At 39.7% G+C, this 16,617-nt stretch overlaps 2 protein-coding genes across 5 annotated transcripts in view; one reads left to right on the top strand and one right to left on the bottom strand.

Annotated features, from left to right (window-relative positions):
- The window catches only part of CTTNBP2NL (CTTNBP2 N-terminal like), a 55,811-nt gene that overhangs the window by 31,512 nt on the left and 7,682 nt on the right, over nucleotides 1–16,617 (top strand). Inside the window, exon 4 of one of the 2 annotated variants that reach the window (XM_049880059.1) lies at nucleotides 13,190–13,267. In XM_049880059.1, the coding sequence (XP_049736016.1) occupies nucleotides 13,190–13,267 (78 nt within the window). Of the gene's footprint in view, nucleotides 1–13,036; nucleotides 13,268–16,617 lie in introns of both variants that reach the window. The other variant, XM_049880058.1, reaches the window with a different exon arrangement.
- The window catches only part of ST7L (suppression of tumorigenicity 7 like), a 185,534-nt gene continuing 172,592 nt past the window's right edge, over nucleotides 3,676–16,617 (bottom strand). Inside the window, exons 12-13 of one of the 3 annotated variants that reach the window (XR_007516744.1) lie at nucleotides 4,162–4,375; nucleotides 3,676–4,072 (exon numbers count right to left, since the gene is read on the bottom strand). Coding sequence is in view for 1 of the 3 variants with exons in the window: in XM_049880060.1 (XP_049736017.1) it covers nucleotides 4,325–4,375 (51 nt within the window). In the remaining 2 variants the exon portion in view is untranslated. Of the gene's footprint in view, nucleotides 4,376–16,617 lie in introns of all 3 variants that reach the window. The other 2 variants (XR_007516743.1, XM_049880060.1) reach the window with 2 other exon arrangements.

The raw sequence follows: 16,617 nt of genomic DNA, 5'->3' as shown, positions 1-16,617 counted from the left end.
TTGTTGCCTCCATACCCCTGATTTTCTCCCAAAAGAGCAGAGTACATTTCTCAGTAGTTTTCAAATTCTGCCTTTGTACAATATACCTAAATGTTATTCTTTCAAAGCACATTCTTTCACAGGTCATCAACTTGAACTAAATAAAGCTGACAACATATACATGAGCAGCTACACGATTAAAATTTTAATAAATTTTTTTTATTATTATCATGGCAGGATACTGTAACCCTTCAAAGTATTTTTCCTATTTTTAGCTTCATAAATATAGTGTTCTATTTCATAATATTTCACTGTTCAATCAAAAAAAGATATTTTCTGCCTCAGAAAGCCAACTCTACCCAATGAATTCTGGGATATATGTTGTCTTTTTTTCTTCTCAGTATGTAATAAGCTCTTTGTTCAACAAAAAACTGAATTTATTGGTAGAAATAAGTATGTAATTGTGTTATTATTGAATTCAGAAGGCTCTGTTCTCATTGATTGGAAACGTCTAGAGATTTTCTTCTTTTTCTATACAACCCTATCCCAAGGTTAGTGCCACTACCTGCACTGCTGATCCCATCCTTTCCCTGTTTCTTCATGGCCTTGCTCCATCAGTTATCCCTTGCTTCCTCTTAGCTCTCCAGATTCCCCCCTTAGACTGGCTCTTGTCCTTGGCCCAAAGCCTATCTGGACATATGTCTCCGTTCAATATTTAAAAAACAAAAACAAAAAAACTCCTTTCAATCGTGCCTTCCTTTCAAGCTACTCTCTTTCTCTACCCTCTTCACACTGAAATAATTAAATGTCATTTGTACTCCTGCTTTTAGTTTCTCACCTGGCATCCCTCGTGTGAATTTTTATTTTACACGAATGGTACTGTGTTAAATAGCTCGTTCTGTTTTTACTTTTTGCACTGAGTACTGTGCTTTTGAGGTCTGTGCACATAAACTGTTGCTTCTCTCTGCCCAGTCATACTCCATAGTATACATCTACTGTGCTGATCCTGTTATGTATCTTTCTATCTCTACACCTAGCACAATACAATGGTGCATTTTAAGTACTAAATATGTTAGCTGAATGAATAGTACATAAACAGATATTCCTTAGGACTTTGTTCTTAGCCCTGTCTCATCCTGACCTATTAACTCTCTGGGGATTTAATCAGATGCATTGATTTCAATAGGTGGTTAATGCCCAGATTTGATTTTTCTCCTACCCCTAGACTCATATATCAAAGTGCCTTTTTGACATATCTACCTAAATATCTCATGTTGCAGTTTCAGCATCCTTCCTAAAAACCTGTTTGTTCTGCCTTTGTTTTCTGTTAGATCAATGGCTTCACCAGCCACCCACTCATCCAAGCTAAATACTTCAATGTGTCTAAGTGTCATCTCTCTTCTTTACCCCCCATGTCTAATCAGATCCCAAAACCTGTTGATTCTATCTCCAAAATGCCCCCTTGTATATGATGTTTCTCTCTCTCTCCTATTTTGACTTGAGATGATCATTGCCCCTCAACTGGGCTATTGACCTAGCCTCCTAACATACTGTGGTTCTAGTCTCATTCCCTAAATATGAGATTAGCGTCAATTTAATCTTGTCACTTTTCTCTTTAAAAACATTTTGTGGCTCCTCACTGCCTACAAAATTAAGTTTAAAGGCGTGATGTTCAAGGCACGTGGAGACTGGCTTGAACCTAGTCTCATTTCCTGCCTGTCTACCAGATGTATTCTAACCTCTGGACCAAAATTATGCCCTTTCATTCTTCTGTAGCCTTGCTTGAACTGTTCCCATTGTTTGGAACACCATTTCCCTTCCCTTCTCTTTCATGCATAAGTATACCCAATCAACTTTTTAGAATTGAATTATACTTAATGTTTCTCTTTTTCTGTTGTCTGCACTAGATTGATAATAATGTGAGCATTTGTGTATTCGTGCTGATAAACATCACAGATTATAGGATTTCTATTTCTACTTTCTTTGTCTAGTCTTTTTTCCACTAAATGTAACTCCATGAGGGGTAAGTACCTTTATCTTGTTCAGCACTGCATCCCGAGTACCTGAAACCTAGTAAGTACTTCATAAATGTCCGTCATGTAAAGAATGAGTTTAGAGCTCTTAGGTCTAACCTGACTGTATTCAAGGCTCAAAATAGACTGCCAGTTCTTAATTCATATTTTTTAGAAGAGAGGCTTTACTATAGTAATATCATTTCATAACTTTTACTGTTGTTGATAATTCAGTTTAGTGACGTTATTTTCATTTCATCCTGTACTAAGAAGGACCGATTTGCTCTTGAGACAGGAAATCGTCATTTTGTGGTTGTTTCCATATTTGTAGTATAAGGAAATCAAATAAGTGAGATATGTACCTTTGTTCACTGTGTATTTGTATTCATCTAAAAAAAAAAATTAAAGGCCAGATTTTAATTCCCAAATGACATTTTACTACTTTTTAAGTTGTTGCCCTTTCCTGTCATATTGGGTATATTAAAAACCTGTTGCGGTTATGTAGATTCCGACTCATAACGGCCCTATAAGACAGAGTAGAACTGCCCCATAGAGTTTCCGAGGAGCACCTGGTGGATTCGAACTGCTGACCTTTTGGTCAGCAGCCATAGCTCTTAACCACTGTACCCACCAGGGTTTGGGTATGGTCATCTGCATTTCCTGAGTGGTTTGTAACTTTGAGATTGTCAGATAAAATAATAGGTGTTTGTTTGTTTTTTAACAGTACAGTATTGGATGTTTTTCTTCATCTATCTAGAGACATACAAAAAAAATACTGTTTCACAGACGTTTCTGCTGAGGACCCCTATGAGCATCTGTCTAAATTACACATCTTCGTCTGTCTTTCAAAATGTATTTACTTATCCCTCATTTCTCCAGCATGTAGTGTGTGTTTTTTTTTTTTTGTTTGCATTCACAAAATCTTCATCATCCCGCCTTTCTCGTTTTGCCTTCCAGATTAATAACTGAGTTCTTTAACCTTTAAAAACCTCACTTTCAGTCTTTCGTCCTTCCTTTTCTCTCAGTGTCTGCCACCCATGGGACAAGTGACTACCTTCACCACACCAAACCTAGAAATCACTAAAGGAAGAGAGTCTGAAATAAAGCCTATAACATAGCCAGTTTTTTGTTTGTTTGTTTTGTTTTTTTGTTTGGTTGTTCCTTATGGGGAAGAGGTCTTGGTTATCCCATTCTTGTCCCTGGTGACACTTAAGTTTCCTAGTGGTATTACCACCCTTCAGAATAAAAAGGAAGCACTCATATGTCTTCAAACAAAGATAATTCCTCTTCTTCTGATCCATGTATATTCCAGTCGCCATCAGTACACTTTTATTATGAACATAAAGGCAGTCCTGATTTGGGATTACTTGAAATTAATAGTAGCAGTGGTCAGTTTGAGCATACTTGATTTCACCGTGTATTCGGTGCCTTATTGTAATGATGCCCATTGTCAGTTCACAGTTAAAATTATAATTAAACACCTCACCATGCACCGATAGCCCTCCTTTTACTTTTCAGTCTCAGCTTTACCCACCCCCTTGTGTTCTCTAAAGAAGAATGATCCTTCCCTAATTTTACTCTCAACCTACCTCTGTGAATAGGTAGCTACCCCCCTCTACGTGAGGCTCTATGACAATACCTTTCCGTCCTCTGGCTTCTGACATGGGACCTGTTCTCTGCCTTAATATGGCATCATAGAAATCCTGTTCTACCTGCCGTCATTAGGATGTTATAAGAATGGTGTGGCATCTGACCTCCTCTGACTTCACAAGGGGGGAAGGAGAATCAAAATCAGCAGCCCAGCGCTGATTCCTCTGAGGTAGAGGTCAGACGTGCCTCCTCTCTCTGCCATCTTTACCAGTTCTGACACCAACCATCCCTCCCACGGCCCTCTCTACGTCTCTTCTGGGTTCAACAATTCATTGCAATGGCCACACAGAACTCACAGACAGTATTCATGACTATGGGTTTATTAGGGAAGTAACAGGTTCAAGAACACTCAGGATACAGTTCTTCCATTAGGACAGCCTCTTTTCAGCTGTTCCAGCAGGCACACCTCTCTCTGGCCCTGGGCCTCTGCCCTGCTTAGACAAGTGTTAAAAAGGTCTTTTAGTTCTGCTGGTAAATGCCCCAAGACACCCCATTCTTGTAAATCTTCAGTAAATCTCACCTGAAGGCACTCAGCTCTTGCTCCACCAAGTGCCTGGAGGCACCCTACTCCACCAGCAAGCCTGCTCAGAGGCACTCAGCTTTCTCATTCCAAGGGCAGGGAAGCCCAGCGGGCTGTCTCCTTCCTCTGCTTCTGCTGCCGTTTCTCCTCGCCTTCTTCAGTGTTAAAGCTCTCTCTCTGTTTCCTGGTTCCAGGAGCTTCTCGGCTCAGGGATCTACAAGACCATGGTGAGAAAAGCCACATGAAAGCAATCCATCGCACCATAAATATACCGTAAAACCTGTGAGCTGGAACTTGATGGGACTGCCTTGTTTTTCTGAGTCTCACTTTTCTGTTGCTCCTTTTAGTGGAAAATATTTGTGTTTTCCTTCTCTGACAGGTTTCCACCTTACACATGTTCCAGCTTTTACAGGTTTTACTGTATAATTAGCACTGCCCTTGCTTCTCTTTGGCTGCCCTGACATCCTGCCCTCACCACGGTGTGGCTCTGAAACCATATTAGGCCCTGTTTTTATTCTGCCCCCACATTCCTCCTCACTTCCCTCTTTACCCGTAAACTTCCTGTTTACTTCTCAGCCACCCTGAGGACCTCTTCCCAGGACCTTATATTTGAGCAGCTTGTTTCTTGTCACATTTCCTTGTTGTAACAGTCCATTTGTATTTTATGAGCCTTTTTAAGACCCCCCACAATTACATGGCTTAAAATCCCCCCTCCACAGAATCCTCTAAATAGAGGAAGAAGATATTCTTTTGCATCTTCTTCAGTGAACTCGTTTTTAATATTTTAACCCTGAAATTAGTTTCCGCGCTGTCTGTTCATAATACACACACAGCATGTGAAAAAGCCTGAGCACATCTCTAATAAAGGAGTTTTTCAGTTTCACAAAGTTACACACAGCTGTAGTCTATAGGCTGCGCCTTGTTGTCTTAATACTTCAGACATAGTTTTTGGGTTCACTCCCCCCCCCACCCCCCGCCAATCTGTACCAACAATCAACCTGTTTCCTGTGATTCATTAAAATGCTGATAGTCTCATTTATTTACCAGAGCCCACCCACTTCCAGGGTTGGCCTTTTCCTTCCTATTCCTTATGGGTGTAAGGGCTGAGTCTTAGAAAGTTCTGATTAAATAAATTGTACTTGGTGTTCCTCTAAACATTAATGATGTTGTTTAGAAAACATTTAAACAAGGAGAGGCTGCTACCCCTCTCCTTGTTTAAATATTTCCTAAACAATGCCATTAATTGTTGTTAGTCCTTAAACTTGTCTGGCAAATCTTAAGCTTGAGAACAGGACCACATCTTAGTAAAATCTGTATCCTCCTATCATCCCTTACATCACCCACCATATGCATAGTACCCAGCATACATTATGTATTCGATAGAAGCATTAAAAACTGTGCCCCTCATGAGTTAGGAAAGAGGCTGGAGAGTAAACATTTGCTAAGTGTTTTGGGCATAAGAAAAAAAACCAGGCTCTAGAAAGAAGAAGGATCATGTGGATAAGTGCTTCATGTCTTCAAGATTCTTACAATCTAGGTAGGAAGAAAGACATAAAAGTGGGAAACTTTTACATTTAATAATAATACAACAGACAAATACCCAATTGACTACATTACACAAAATGTTGCATGTAGTTCAGGATTAATTAAAAAATGAATGACATATAGTGTCGTATGTTACCCAGGTTCTCAATACATTTATAACGTATTGTCTCAGAGTCATCTGGGGATTTATGGATTTTGTTTTGCTTTTAGTGAAGATTTCCAAGCCCAATCTAGTTTTATAGAATCTCCAATCTGCAGCAGTAGGGACCTAGAAGTCACTGGATCTAAAATCAAGGAAAATCTATATTCTAAACATCATCATTGAAAAAATTAGACTTATAGCACTTACTGTGTGTCAGGTACTATAGAAGGCATTTTGCATTACTCATTTAATTTTTACAACAAACCTACAAGGTTGATACTATCTTACAGATGACGAATCTGAGACGCAGAGAAGTTAAGAGAGTTGCTGAAAATAACACAAAGTATTAGAGCCAAGATACAATCCCAGTTCTATTAGACGCTAGAGCCAAAAAGCATTAAAGAAAATAAATGTATAGAAAAGACTAGATTTGAGAAATAGCATATGTGCTTATGGTTAAATGGAGGGAATACTGGGTTTTCAATAATATGTTAGAAATAATTTTTAAACCATGAAAATTTTCTCCTTTTACTCCATGTTAAATTTTGTACCATTTTCCAAAAATTAAGATTAAATGAAGTTCAGATGAGACTAACTCCTCTTTCATCAATGTTGTCAAACATTAAAATCTAGTTCTCCTTCAGCGAGTGAAAGGGAACTGCCAAAACAAGGGGTATTCCTGTGATGTTATTCATGATTACCCAGAATGGCTGCTTTTTTGCAGTTAGTTGCTCAGACAGCTATTTGTAATTTAGCAGGCACTCCAGAGTGTGAATTATTTGAAGACTAATAGATTAAGCTGTATGTGAAAAGGACTCCTTTTAACATGTTTTTGATAGCATTACTAAAAACCATATTGGAATCATGTTCTTTGTCTTTCTGATTTCCAAGCAAAAAGATTGACTTTTTAAAGGCCTCCAATGTTTATACTGCTGATTACTTTTAAAAGGATCACTTCAGGTTGTCTCGTAAATGGCAAAGTTGAATCTTAATCCAGTTATGGTACCAGCCGGAGTCTTAAAAATAAAACTGTATACTTGAATATAAACCCCCAATTAAACGGGTCTCATTCTTCAACTTTAGATTTGAAACCACTTTTCATATTATCATCCAAAGAATGTTGTTGTTGTTAGGTGCCATCAAGTTGGTTCCAACTCATAGCGACCCTATGTACAACAGAATGAAACACTGCCTGGTCCTGCGCCATTCTCACAAATTGTTGTTATGCTCAAGGTCATTGTTGCAGCTGCTGTGTCCATCTCGTTGAGTGTTTCCCCCCTTTTTGCTGACCCTTTACCAAGCATGATGTCCTCCAGGAACTGGTCCCTTATGATGACATGTCCAAAGCATATGAGATGAAGTCTCGCCATCCTTTCTTCTAAGGAGCATTCTGGTTGTACTTCTTCCCAGACAGATTTGTTAGTTCTTCTGCCAGTCCATGGTATAGTCAATATTCTTTGCCAAAGAATAAAGGGATTGATTTCTACATTAATTCATTTATTGACAAATATGTAAAATACTGTGTATGTGTGTGTATATATATATAAAATATTGGGGAGGGGGAGAGGTGACTGCTTCATTTTTCTTTTTGAAGTTAGTAATAGCACAGCTGAACATTTGGAGAGCAAGCATGGCAGACTCCAAGGCTATTATGTGGTTTTATTTTAAGCTTTCGATAGTAGCATATTTCATTCAGCCTGTGCAGTAAAAACAAATGAGTAATAGACGACTGGTGTGTTTTGTCTGCCTTGGTAATACTCCTGTCATTGAATCTGTCTAACCAGCCAGATATTTTTCTATTGTCTGAAATGAAAACCATCATGTCTTCTCACAATGTAGGGGTTTCTGTTCAGTTGAATTCTACATTTTCACTGTATGAAAAGAATAAAACTGCAAATTAATGGATTTTAGCTTTATTACCACCCCCAAAAGAAGTCATTTAACATTTCTTATAAAATAACAAATATCATTAAACCATTAAAACTCAGCCTTGATAGTTTTGAATATAGGGACTTGGTCTTTAAATTTAGACTGAGGTATAAGTAATGGCGGTAGCGTAACTAACCGTTCACCTTGTTGGATGGTCCTCCATGATCCCCACCTCCTCATACTCACACCCTTGTGTAGTCCCCTCCCACGCTTACCAGGAGAATACATCAGAAGTGATGGTGGGCTACTTCCAAGACTAGCTTCCATCTTAGTGGTGCTAGCTCTCTCTCTCTCTCTTTAGTCATTTGCTCTGTGAAGAACCAGCACGTGGCAAGGAACCAAGGCCTATGCCAGCAGCCATGCGGGGTGTCTCATAAATGGCAAAGTTGAATCCTGATCCAGTTATGGTACCAGCCCAAGTCTTTAAAATAAAACTTTATACTTGAATATAAACCCTCAGTTAAATGGACCTTATTTTTCAACTTGAGACGTGAAACCACTTTTCTTATTATCATCCAAAGAATGTTGTGGAAGTGGATCCACCAGTCCCAGTCATGCCTTTAGTATGACTGCCGCTTTGGCCGGCAGCTTGGCTGCAACCTCAGGAGGCCCTGAGCCAGAACTGTCCAGCTAAGCCCCTCCCAGATTCCTGACCCTCAGAAACCTTGTGAGATAATTAATGTTGTTTTTAGCTGCTATGTTTTGTGGTAATTTGTTAATACAGGAATAAATCACCCATACACATCTCCACTAAAGCTCTTCTTTCATTCTTCAAATCTTAACATCTATTTTTGGTTATAGTTGTTGTTAGTTTTTGCCCTGTTAAGCCTGTCATCTGTCACCTGACTGAGTCATTAAGTTAGTTGAAAAATACTGTATACCATTTCTCATTTCACAATCCAGTGTTTGGTATAATAAATCAGATGTTGAATTCCCCTTTCTCATATTTGGTTCAGTATTAGAATGTCCTTTAAAAACTCTGTGAGGAGCCTTTTTTAGATTATTCCACAGATCCTTTTCATTTATATGCAAAGCCACCAATTTTGTATAACTTGTAATTACTGTACAAGTGATTATGGAATTACTCTTAAGTACTTCAAGAGAAAAGAGACAGCCTAACAACTGTTCTCAGTCCAAGACCTCACCAAAGAAGCTCCTCATCTATTACTCTTAGCTCTGTAATATGTATTAAATTATACAGGATAATCACAATGTGGGTTTTAAAAAGTCATGTTTTTGAGGATTAGTAACTATATACTCAAACTGAGACACAGTTTCTCAGCAGATCTATTCTCAAGAAGGTCATGAATTGTACTCCCAGCTCCTACCCTCCCCACCCCACTTTCTCCATGGTGTTCTGAAAAGGTCATTAAAATATTTGGGTTTACTTCTATTTCCTTTTTGTCCTACAAAGCCAATTTCAGTACCAAAAATCATTCCTTTACCATCACTAGCCATATAGAAATGGGTATGGATAAGAAATGTGACAATTGTGGAAGCTCTATAGACACATCCAAACTCCCTGAGGGACCGAATTACTGGGCTGAGGGCTGTGGGGACCATGGTCTTGGGGAACATCTAGCTCAATTGGTGTAACATAGTTTATGAAGAAAATGTTTTAAATCCTACTTTGGTGAGTAGCATCTAGGGTCTTAAAATCTTGTGAGCGGCCATATAAGATACTCCACAGTTTCACCCCGTCTAGTTGTTTTTTGTTAGAGCAAGGGAGAATGAAAAAACCCAAAGACACAAGGGAAAGATTAGTCCAAAGGACTTATGGACCACAACTACCACAGCCTCCACCAGACAGTCCAACACAACTAGACAGTGCCCCTGGCTACCACCACAGACTGCTCTGACAGGGATCACAATAGAGGGTCCCAGACAGAGCTGGAAGAAAATGTAGAACGAAACTCTAACCCACTTCCACACTTAACTGGTTCAACTGAGATTGGAGAAATCCTGAGAGTATGGACCCCGAACACCCTTTTAGCTCGGTAATAAAGTCACTCTTGAGGTTCACACTTCAGCCAAAGATTAAACAGGCCCATAAAACAAAACGAGACTGAAGGGGGTGCACCAACCCAGGGGCAAGGGCTAGAAGGCAGGAGGGGACAGGAAAGCTGGTAATAGGGAACCAAGGTTGAGAATGAGAGAGTGTTGATATGTCATGAGGTTGGCAACCAGTATCACAAAACCGTATGTACATTAATTGTTTAATGAGAAACTAATTTGGTCTGTAAATTTTCATCTAAAGTAAATTAAAAAAAAAAATGTGACAATTGGTAAAGTGGACTTTCAACTACTTAAAGAGACTTTTTCTCTTGCCTCCTTTGGATACACGATTCCTAAACATGGATTTGCCTTCAGTCATTAATAGCTACAAATAGATGCTCTCATTGAATCCTACATTATCAGTCTCATGTTTTTATACCAGTTTTTAAAGAAACAGGAAAACATCGATGAGTCCCATGTTTAAGACCACTGATTTTTAAAATGTAGCTAAAATCTTACTTTTTTGTTTTACAATGGTTTAAAAAAAAAGTAGCTGATTCAGGACTTGGTCTTTTCTTTTTCCATCCTAACTGGACTAAAGTTTATTTTGAAATTTTAACTGAGAATTTCCTTTTAAATTTGGAGCTGAAAAACAGAAATAGGATTCTGTCTCAGACTCTGCTGTTAAAGTTCCCCCTTTTTCCTCTCCCCGTTTAATACATTTGCACACACACAATCAGTAACTTAAAAACCAAAAAACACCCGTTGCCATTGGGTCAATTCCGACTTATAGCAACCCTATAGGACAGAGTAGAACTTCCCCACAGAGTTTCCAAGGAGATTGGAACTGCCGATCTTTTGGTTAGCAGCCGTAGCACTTAACCACTGCGCCACCAGGGTTCTCAGTAACTTAAAGGAACAAGTTTACTTCATTCTCCATTTTTCCAGTATGCAAATATAATCCAAGCACTCCAATAATGTCATCACTTAAGATGGTTGTAGTCAAGACAGAAGTAAAACTCAGGGCTTCTAACTCTGCTTTGAACATTTGCCAGCAGATACCAACATAAATTATCAGCATAAGGTTTTAAATGATTCCTAGAGCTTGAACTTGGACAGTCTAATGAAGACAGAGGCATCAGATTTTCAGCAGTGAAACAGCTTCTGTGTTTTGGGAATTGGGGTGCCGGGGGTTACACAGGAAGCTAAGAAACTTTGGTACGAAGGAAACCACATGTTTTATTTTCTTGAGCTTTTTGTTTTTAATTAAAGCATAGTCATTGAATTGTGAATTTCCCTTTTTTTTCAAATGGGTTCCTGCTTGTGAGTGGTGGTGTGGTAAGAAAGCACAGCTCCTGATGAAGTAGTTTAAAAAAATGGATAAATGACAGTTTACATAACTAAATTTAATGTGAGAGCTTAAAGTATATAGTACTTTGCAGTGATTTTTGAAAACGTTTACCTTTTTGTATTGTAAAATGTCTCAGGAAATGTTTTAATATCTATGTAGTAAAGTCACTGTAACTGTCAGTCTGTTCACATACCTGTAATATATGACATTCGTATGAAATAGTACTTTAGGCGCTTTCTAACAGAGAAGAGAAGAGGGAAGCCTGAGAATATCTTCCCACCTACCTCTGATCCTTAGACCCCTGACTTGGCACCCAGCTCCAGAGTCATAGACTAGACTCCAAGCACCAGCCTGCATCCCCTGCTCAACTCTCTCATTCCCAAAGCTCTCTAATCCCTGAAGGAGATAGGAAGGAGGATGGAGGGTAGCAGCTGAACAGAAACTGAAGGAGGGAGGGTGAGATTTGACAACAGGTAGAAGGGATTTTTTCTGCAGCTGTGGTTGTGAGTGCCTCAGTCCTCTTGACCCAACAACAACTGAGTGAAGAAGCCCCCTATGTGCAAATCACAAATAGACCCAAGTTATAATGTGATTACCTTTATTTTTAGCATCCTTTACTTATCTAATACTACCTTGTTAGGCCTCTAAATAGGTAAACACATAAAAGTATCATGCTTAACATATTTTGGAAGTGTGTGTCTTAGTTATCTAGTACTGCTGTAACAGAAATACCACAAGTGGATAGCTTTAACAAAAAGAAATTTATTCTCTCAGACCAGTAGGGTACAAGCCCAAATTTAGGGCAGCAGCTCCAGGGGAAGCCTTTCTCTTTGTACTCTGGAGGAAGGTCCTCATCATCAGTCTTCCCTTGATCTGGGAGCTTCTCAGTGCAAGAACATCCGGTCCAAAGGACACTCTCTGCTCCCAGCACTGCTTTCTTGGTGGTATGAGTTCCACCTCTCTCTGCTGGCTTCCCTTTCCTTTTGTGTCTCAGGAGATAAAAGGTGGTACAGGCCACACCCCAGGGAAACTCCCTTTACATTGGATTAGGGATGTGACCTGGCTAAGGGTGTTATATCCCACTCTAATCCTCTTTGACGTAATCAAATCTTGCCTCATTAACCATAGGCAGAGATTAGAATTTATAACACATCGGAAAATCACAAAATGGAGGATAACCACACAATACTGGGAATCATGGCCTGACCAAGTTGACACACATCTTTGGGGGACACAGTTCAATCCATGGCAGTCCGAATACCATCATGCAGAAAGAAAAGACAAGACTTACGTGTTAGTAACATAAGCAGTCGTAAGTAGACATAAGTGGAGGCAATAGGCATGATGGTTAAGGACACAGACTTTGGAGCCAAGTTGCCTGAGTTTAAATCCCAGTTCTGACAGCTTGCTAGATGAGTGACCTGGAACAAGTTACTGAACCTCTCTGTGATTGTTTTCTCTTCTGTAAAATGAGATGATAGCACTACCTTATAGAGTTGTAAAATTTAAATAAGTCAGTATGAACATAAACACTCAGAACAATGTGTTAGCTCTGTGTTCTCATTATTATGCTATGCCACCCTTCTGACGTTATTTCTTTATTATGATGGACCAGCCTGATTTGTAGTCAACGGGTGACATTTACATTAACAATGCCAGCTTTAATCTGTAACTAAAAAAAAAAAACCCAAATCCGCTGCCATTGAGACCCTATAGGACAGAGTAGAACTGCCCCCATCAGGTTTCTAAGGAGTGGCTGGTGGATTCAAATTGCCAACCTTTTGGTTAGCAGCCGAGCTCTTAACCACTGCCACCAGGGCTCACAACGTGTAACTACTAGATAGCAAATGCCTCTGAATAGTTTTTTAAAAAGCAAAAATGCTTTTTTTTTTTTTTTTTAATGTCTTTCCCAGGCTCAGCACAGAGATACTTTCATTGAAGAACGTTATGGAAAATATAATATCAGTGATCCCTTAATGGCTCTACAGAGAGACTTTGAAACTCTCAGGGAGAAAAATGATGGTGAGAAGCAGCCCGTCTGCACAAACCCACTCTCTGTTCTTAAGGTGGTGATGAAGCAGTGCAAGAACATGCAGGAGCGCATGCTGTCCCAGCTGGCTGCCGCCGAGAGCAGGCACCGGAAGGTAGGTTCACCCCGGGGGCGGCTCCACACAGAGGGCCTGGTACTGCCTTGTCGGCTGCCAGTTTTCACAAGAGCTCATTTGGGAGTGGGGCAGGGGCGGGGTCTCACAAATGTCAAAAAGCCCTTTAGCTTACCTAGCCGCCAGGAGGGAGAAAACACAGGTTATTCCAGAGGCTAAATTTAGGGAGTATGCCAGACACATTCTTTAAGACGGCATTCCTTCTTGGTATGTCACTCCAAAACACTTAGTATGTTTTTCTTGCTCTTGATCATCCAGATATTGGCAGCAAACTAGGGTTTGACCAAGCTTGTAGCGGAAAACTTAACTTGAGTGATAAATAGAAAGGTTACAAGTATTTGGGGAATGCTGTGCACAAGACAGAATTTACATGACTTATAAACATATAAACCAGTAGATTATTTCCATTTTTCCTTAGTTTTGAGTGCCATTGCATTTCATTGCTCATAAAACCACAAACAGTTCCTAGGGTTGTTTACCTTGCAGCTGCTCTACCCCATGAGGGAAGTGTGTGCTTATGTGTGCACGTGTTTGGTCCCGTATCTTATAGTCCCCAAGTTAGGAAGGCAAACCTGTGCTTTCCTCTACCTCATCTCATTGGAATTCTGGCACTTGCGAATTTATTCCCCAACTTGGCATTTACTGCTCAGATTTGCCCTGTAAAAGATGCTTGGCTAGAATCTGCATATTTTAAAACTATCAGTTTAGATTTATACCAACGAGGGGGGGGACATCAGGGCAGTTAGCAGAAGACATTTTAATCTGAAAAATTGGATTAGCAGCTGCAAAGTTTGGTGAACCTTAGTTTACTTTTCTGGTTACCTGCAGCACAGCCATCTGCTTAAAATAAATTGCCTAGCCTTTGGGTCTTGCCCTCGACCTTGTCTATCCCTTCACAGAGCCCAAATGAAGGACTAGAGTGGAGGTTCTGAACCATGGATGGACTTTACATATTCAATGAGCCTCCGGAAAAAATATACAGAATGTCAAATTTTATGCATTTTTGTGGGAAATGCATTTTTTCCGTAGTTGTTCAAGACCCAGGCAAGTTTAATCACTTGGTCTAGAATGAAGTGATCTAAAGACATTTATGCCCCAATTTAAAAAGTATCAGTGGGTTTGACTTAATTGCCTAAATATAGGCAGCTTTTACATTATCCTCTAAGAAAATCTTCACAACATCCTTCTTTGATAGGCAGGCCTTATTTCCACTTTGTACATGAGGTAATTGAATTGTCCTGAAACTGCTGGCTGTCTGTCATGCCCATGGAAGGTATAGTATTGGGACAATTTGTAGCTCAAGGTGATTGGGGAGAGGAAGAAGTTAAAAATAATCAAATTTCGTTAATACTGTATTTCAATATCAGATGCTTTAAGGGAGTTAAATTTTTGAAGCCAGCTACCTACCTATTCTTAAGTGTTTTATCAAAGTAGAACACTCACTTTGTTAGAAATCAAATAGTATCTAGAGTCATGGAAGCTCCATGGACAAATCCAAACTCCCTGAGGGACCAAATTACTGGGCTGCAGGCTGTGGGGTCCACAGTCTCAGGGAGCATCTAGCTCAACTGGCATAACATCATTTATAAAGAAAATGTTCTACATTCTACTTTGGTGAGTAGCATCTGGAATCTTAAAAGTCTGTGAGCGGCCATCTAAGATATTCCACTGGTCTCATTCATTCGGGAGCAAGGGAAAATGAAGAAAACTAAAAGCACGAGGGAAAGACTAGTCCAAAGGACTAATGGACCACAACTACTACAGCCTCCGCCAGACTGAGTCCAGTACAACTAGATGGTGCCCAGCTACCACCACTGACTGCTCTGACAGGGATCACAATAGAGGGTCCTGGACAGAGCTGGAGGAAAATATAGAACAAAATTCTAACTCACAAAAAAAGACTAGACTTATTGGCCTAACAGAGACTAGAGGAACCCTGAGAGAATGGCCCCCAGATACCTTTTTAGCTCAGTAATGAAGTCACTCCTGAGGTTCACCCTTTAGCCAAAGATTGGACAGGCCCATAAAACAAAACTAAAGGGGCATACCAGCCCAGGGGCAAGGGCTAGAAGGCAGGAGGGGACAGGAAAGCTGGTAATAGGGAACCCAAGGGCTAGAAGGGAGAGTGTTGACATGTCATAGCGTTGTTAACCAGTGTCACAGAACAATGTGTGTACTAACTGTTCACTGAGAAGCTAGTTCTATAAACCTTCATCTAAAGTACAATAAAATAAATAAAACAAATAGTACCTAGAAGCTTATCATTAGGATACCTGTAGTCTCAGCTTGCCAGAGAAAGTCCCAGTTTATCCCTATTGCCTTGGCATAGTTACTAACAATACCCCCTTTCACTCTCAAAAGTGTTCTGGTTTGAACAGTAAGTTACATGGTTACTGGGCCCATAATGAAAAATAGAGTTCCCTAGTCCTCATCTTCTATCCTCCCCCTCAGTAGCCAGAGGCAACCATTTCTATCTTTTAGCTATTTATTTTGGTACCTAACCTCCATATTTCTAAATAATACACTGCTCTCTCTTGCTTTATCAATATTAACCTCCCCCCCTCAAAAAAAACCCATTGTCATTAACTTGATTCCGACTCATAGTGACCCTATAGGGCAGAGTAGAGCTGCTCCACAGAGTTCTCAAGGAGCAGCTGGTGGATTTGAACTGCTGACCTTTTGGCTAGCAGCTGTGGCTTGTTGTGGCTCTCAACCACTGCACCACCAGGGGTCCTTATCAATATTAGACATTTACATTACTTCCTTTTTCTGGGGGGGAGAGGTACAAATCTTTCTTATCTTTTTTTTTTAACTGTGGTAAAAATATATACAACAAAACATACAACAGTTCAACAATTTCTGCATGTATGATTCAGTGGCACTGATTACGTTCTTCAAGTTGCATAACCATTTTGCTATCCTTTTCCAAGTTATTCTACCACCACGAACATAAACTCAGTGTCCCCTAAACCAAAAGTCCCCTTTTCCCTCTCCTTCCCACCCGTGGTAACCACTAATAGTTTTTGGTTTCTCTGTATTTGCTTATTTCATATAAGTGAGGTCATACAGTATTTGTCCTTTTGCGACTGACTTACTGCACTCAGCATAATATTTTTAAGGTTCATCCATGTTTTTTATCTGTGTTGTAGTGTGTATCAGAACTTCATTTTTCTTTATGGCTGAGTAATATTCCACTGTATGTAAATACCACATTTTGTTTATCTGTTGATGGACATTTCGGTTGTTTCCACATTTTGGCTGTTAGGAAAAGTACTGCAATGAATACTGGTATATAGGATTCTGTTTGAGTTCCTGCTTTTACTTCTGCTGGG

This window comes from Elephas maximus, chromosome 3 (genome assembly GCF_024166365.1).
Source record: "Elephas maximus indicus isolate mEleMax1 chromosome 3, mEleMax1 primary haplotype, whole genome shotgun sequence".
Classification (NCBI taxonomy): Eukaryota; Metazoa; Chordata; class Mammalia; order Proboscidea; family Elephantidae; genus Elephas; species Elephas maximus.
The sequence above is the reverse complement of the archived record's forward strand: the minus strand, read 5'-3'. Positions and strand labels throughout refer to the sequence as shown.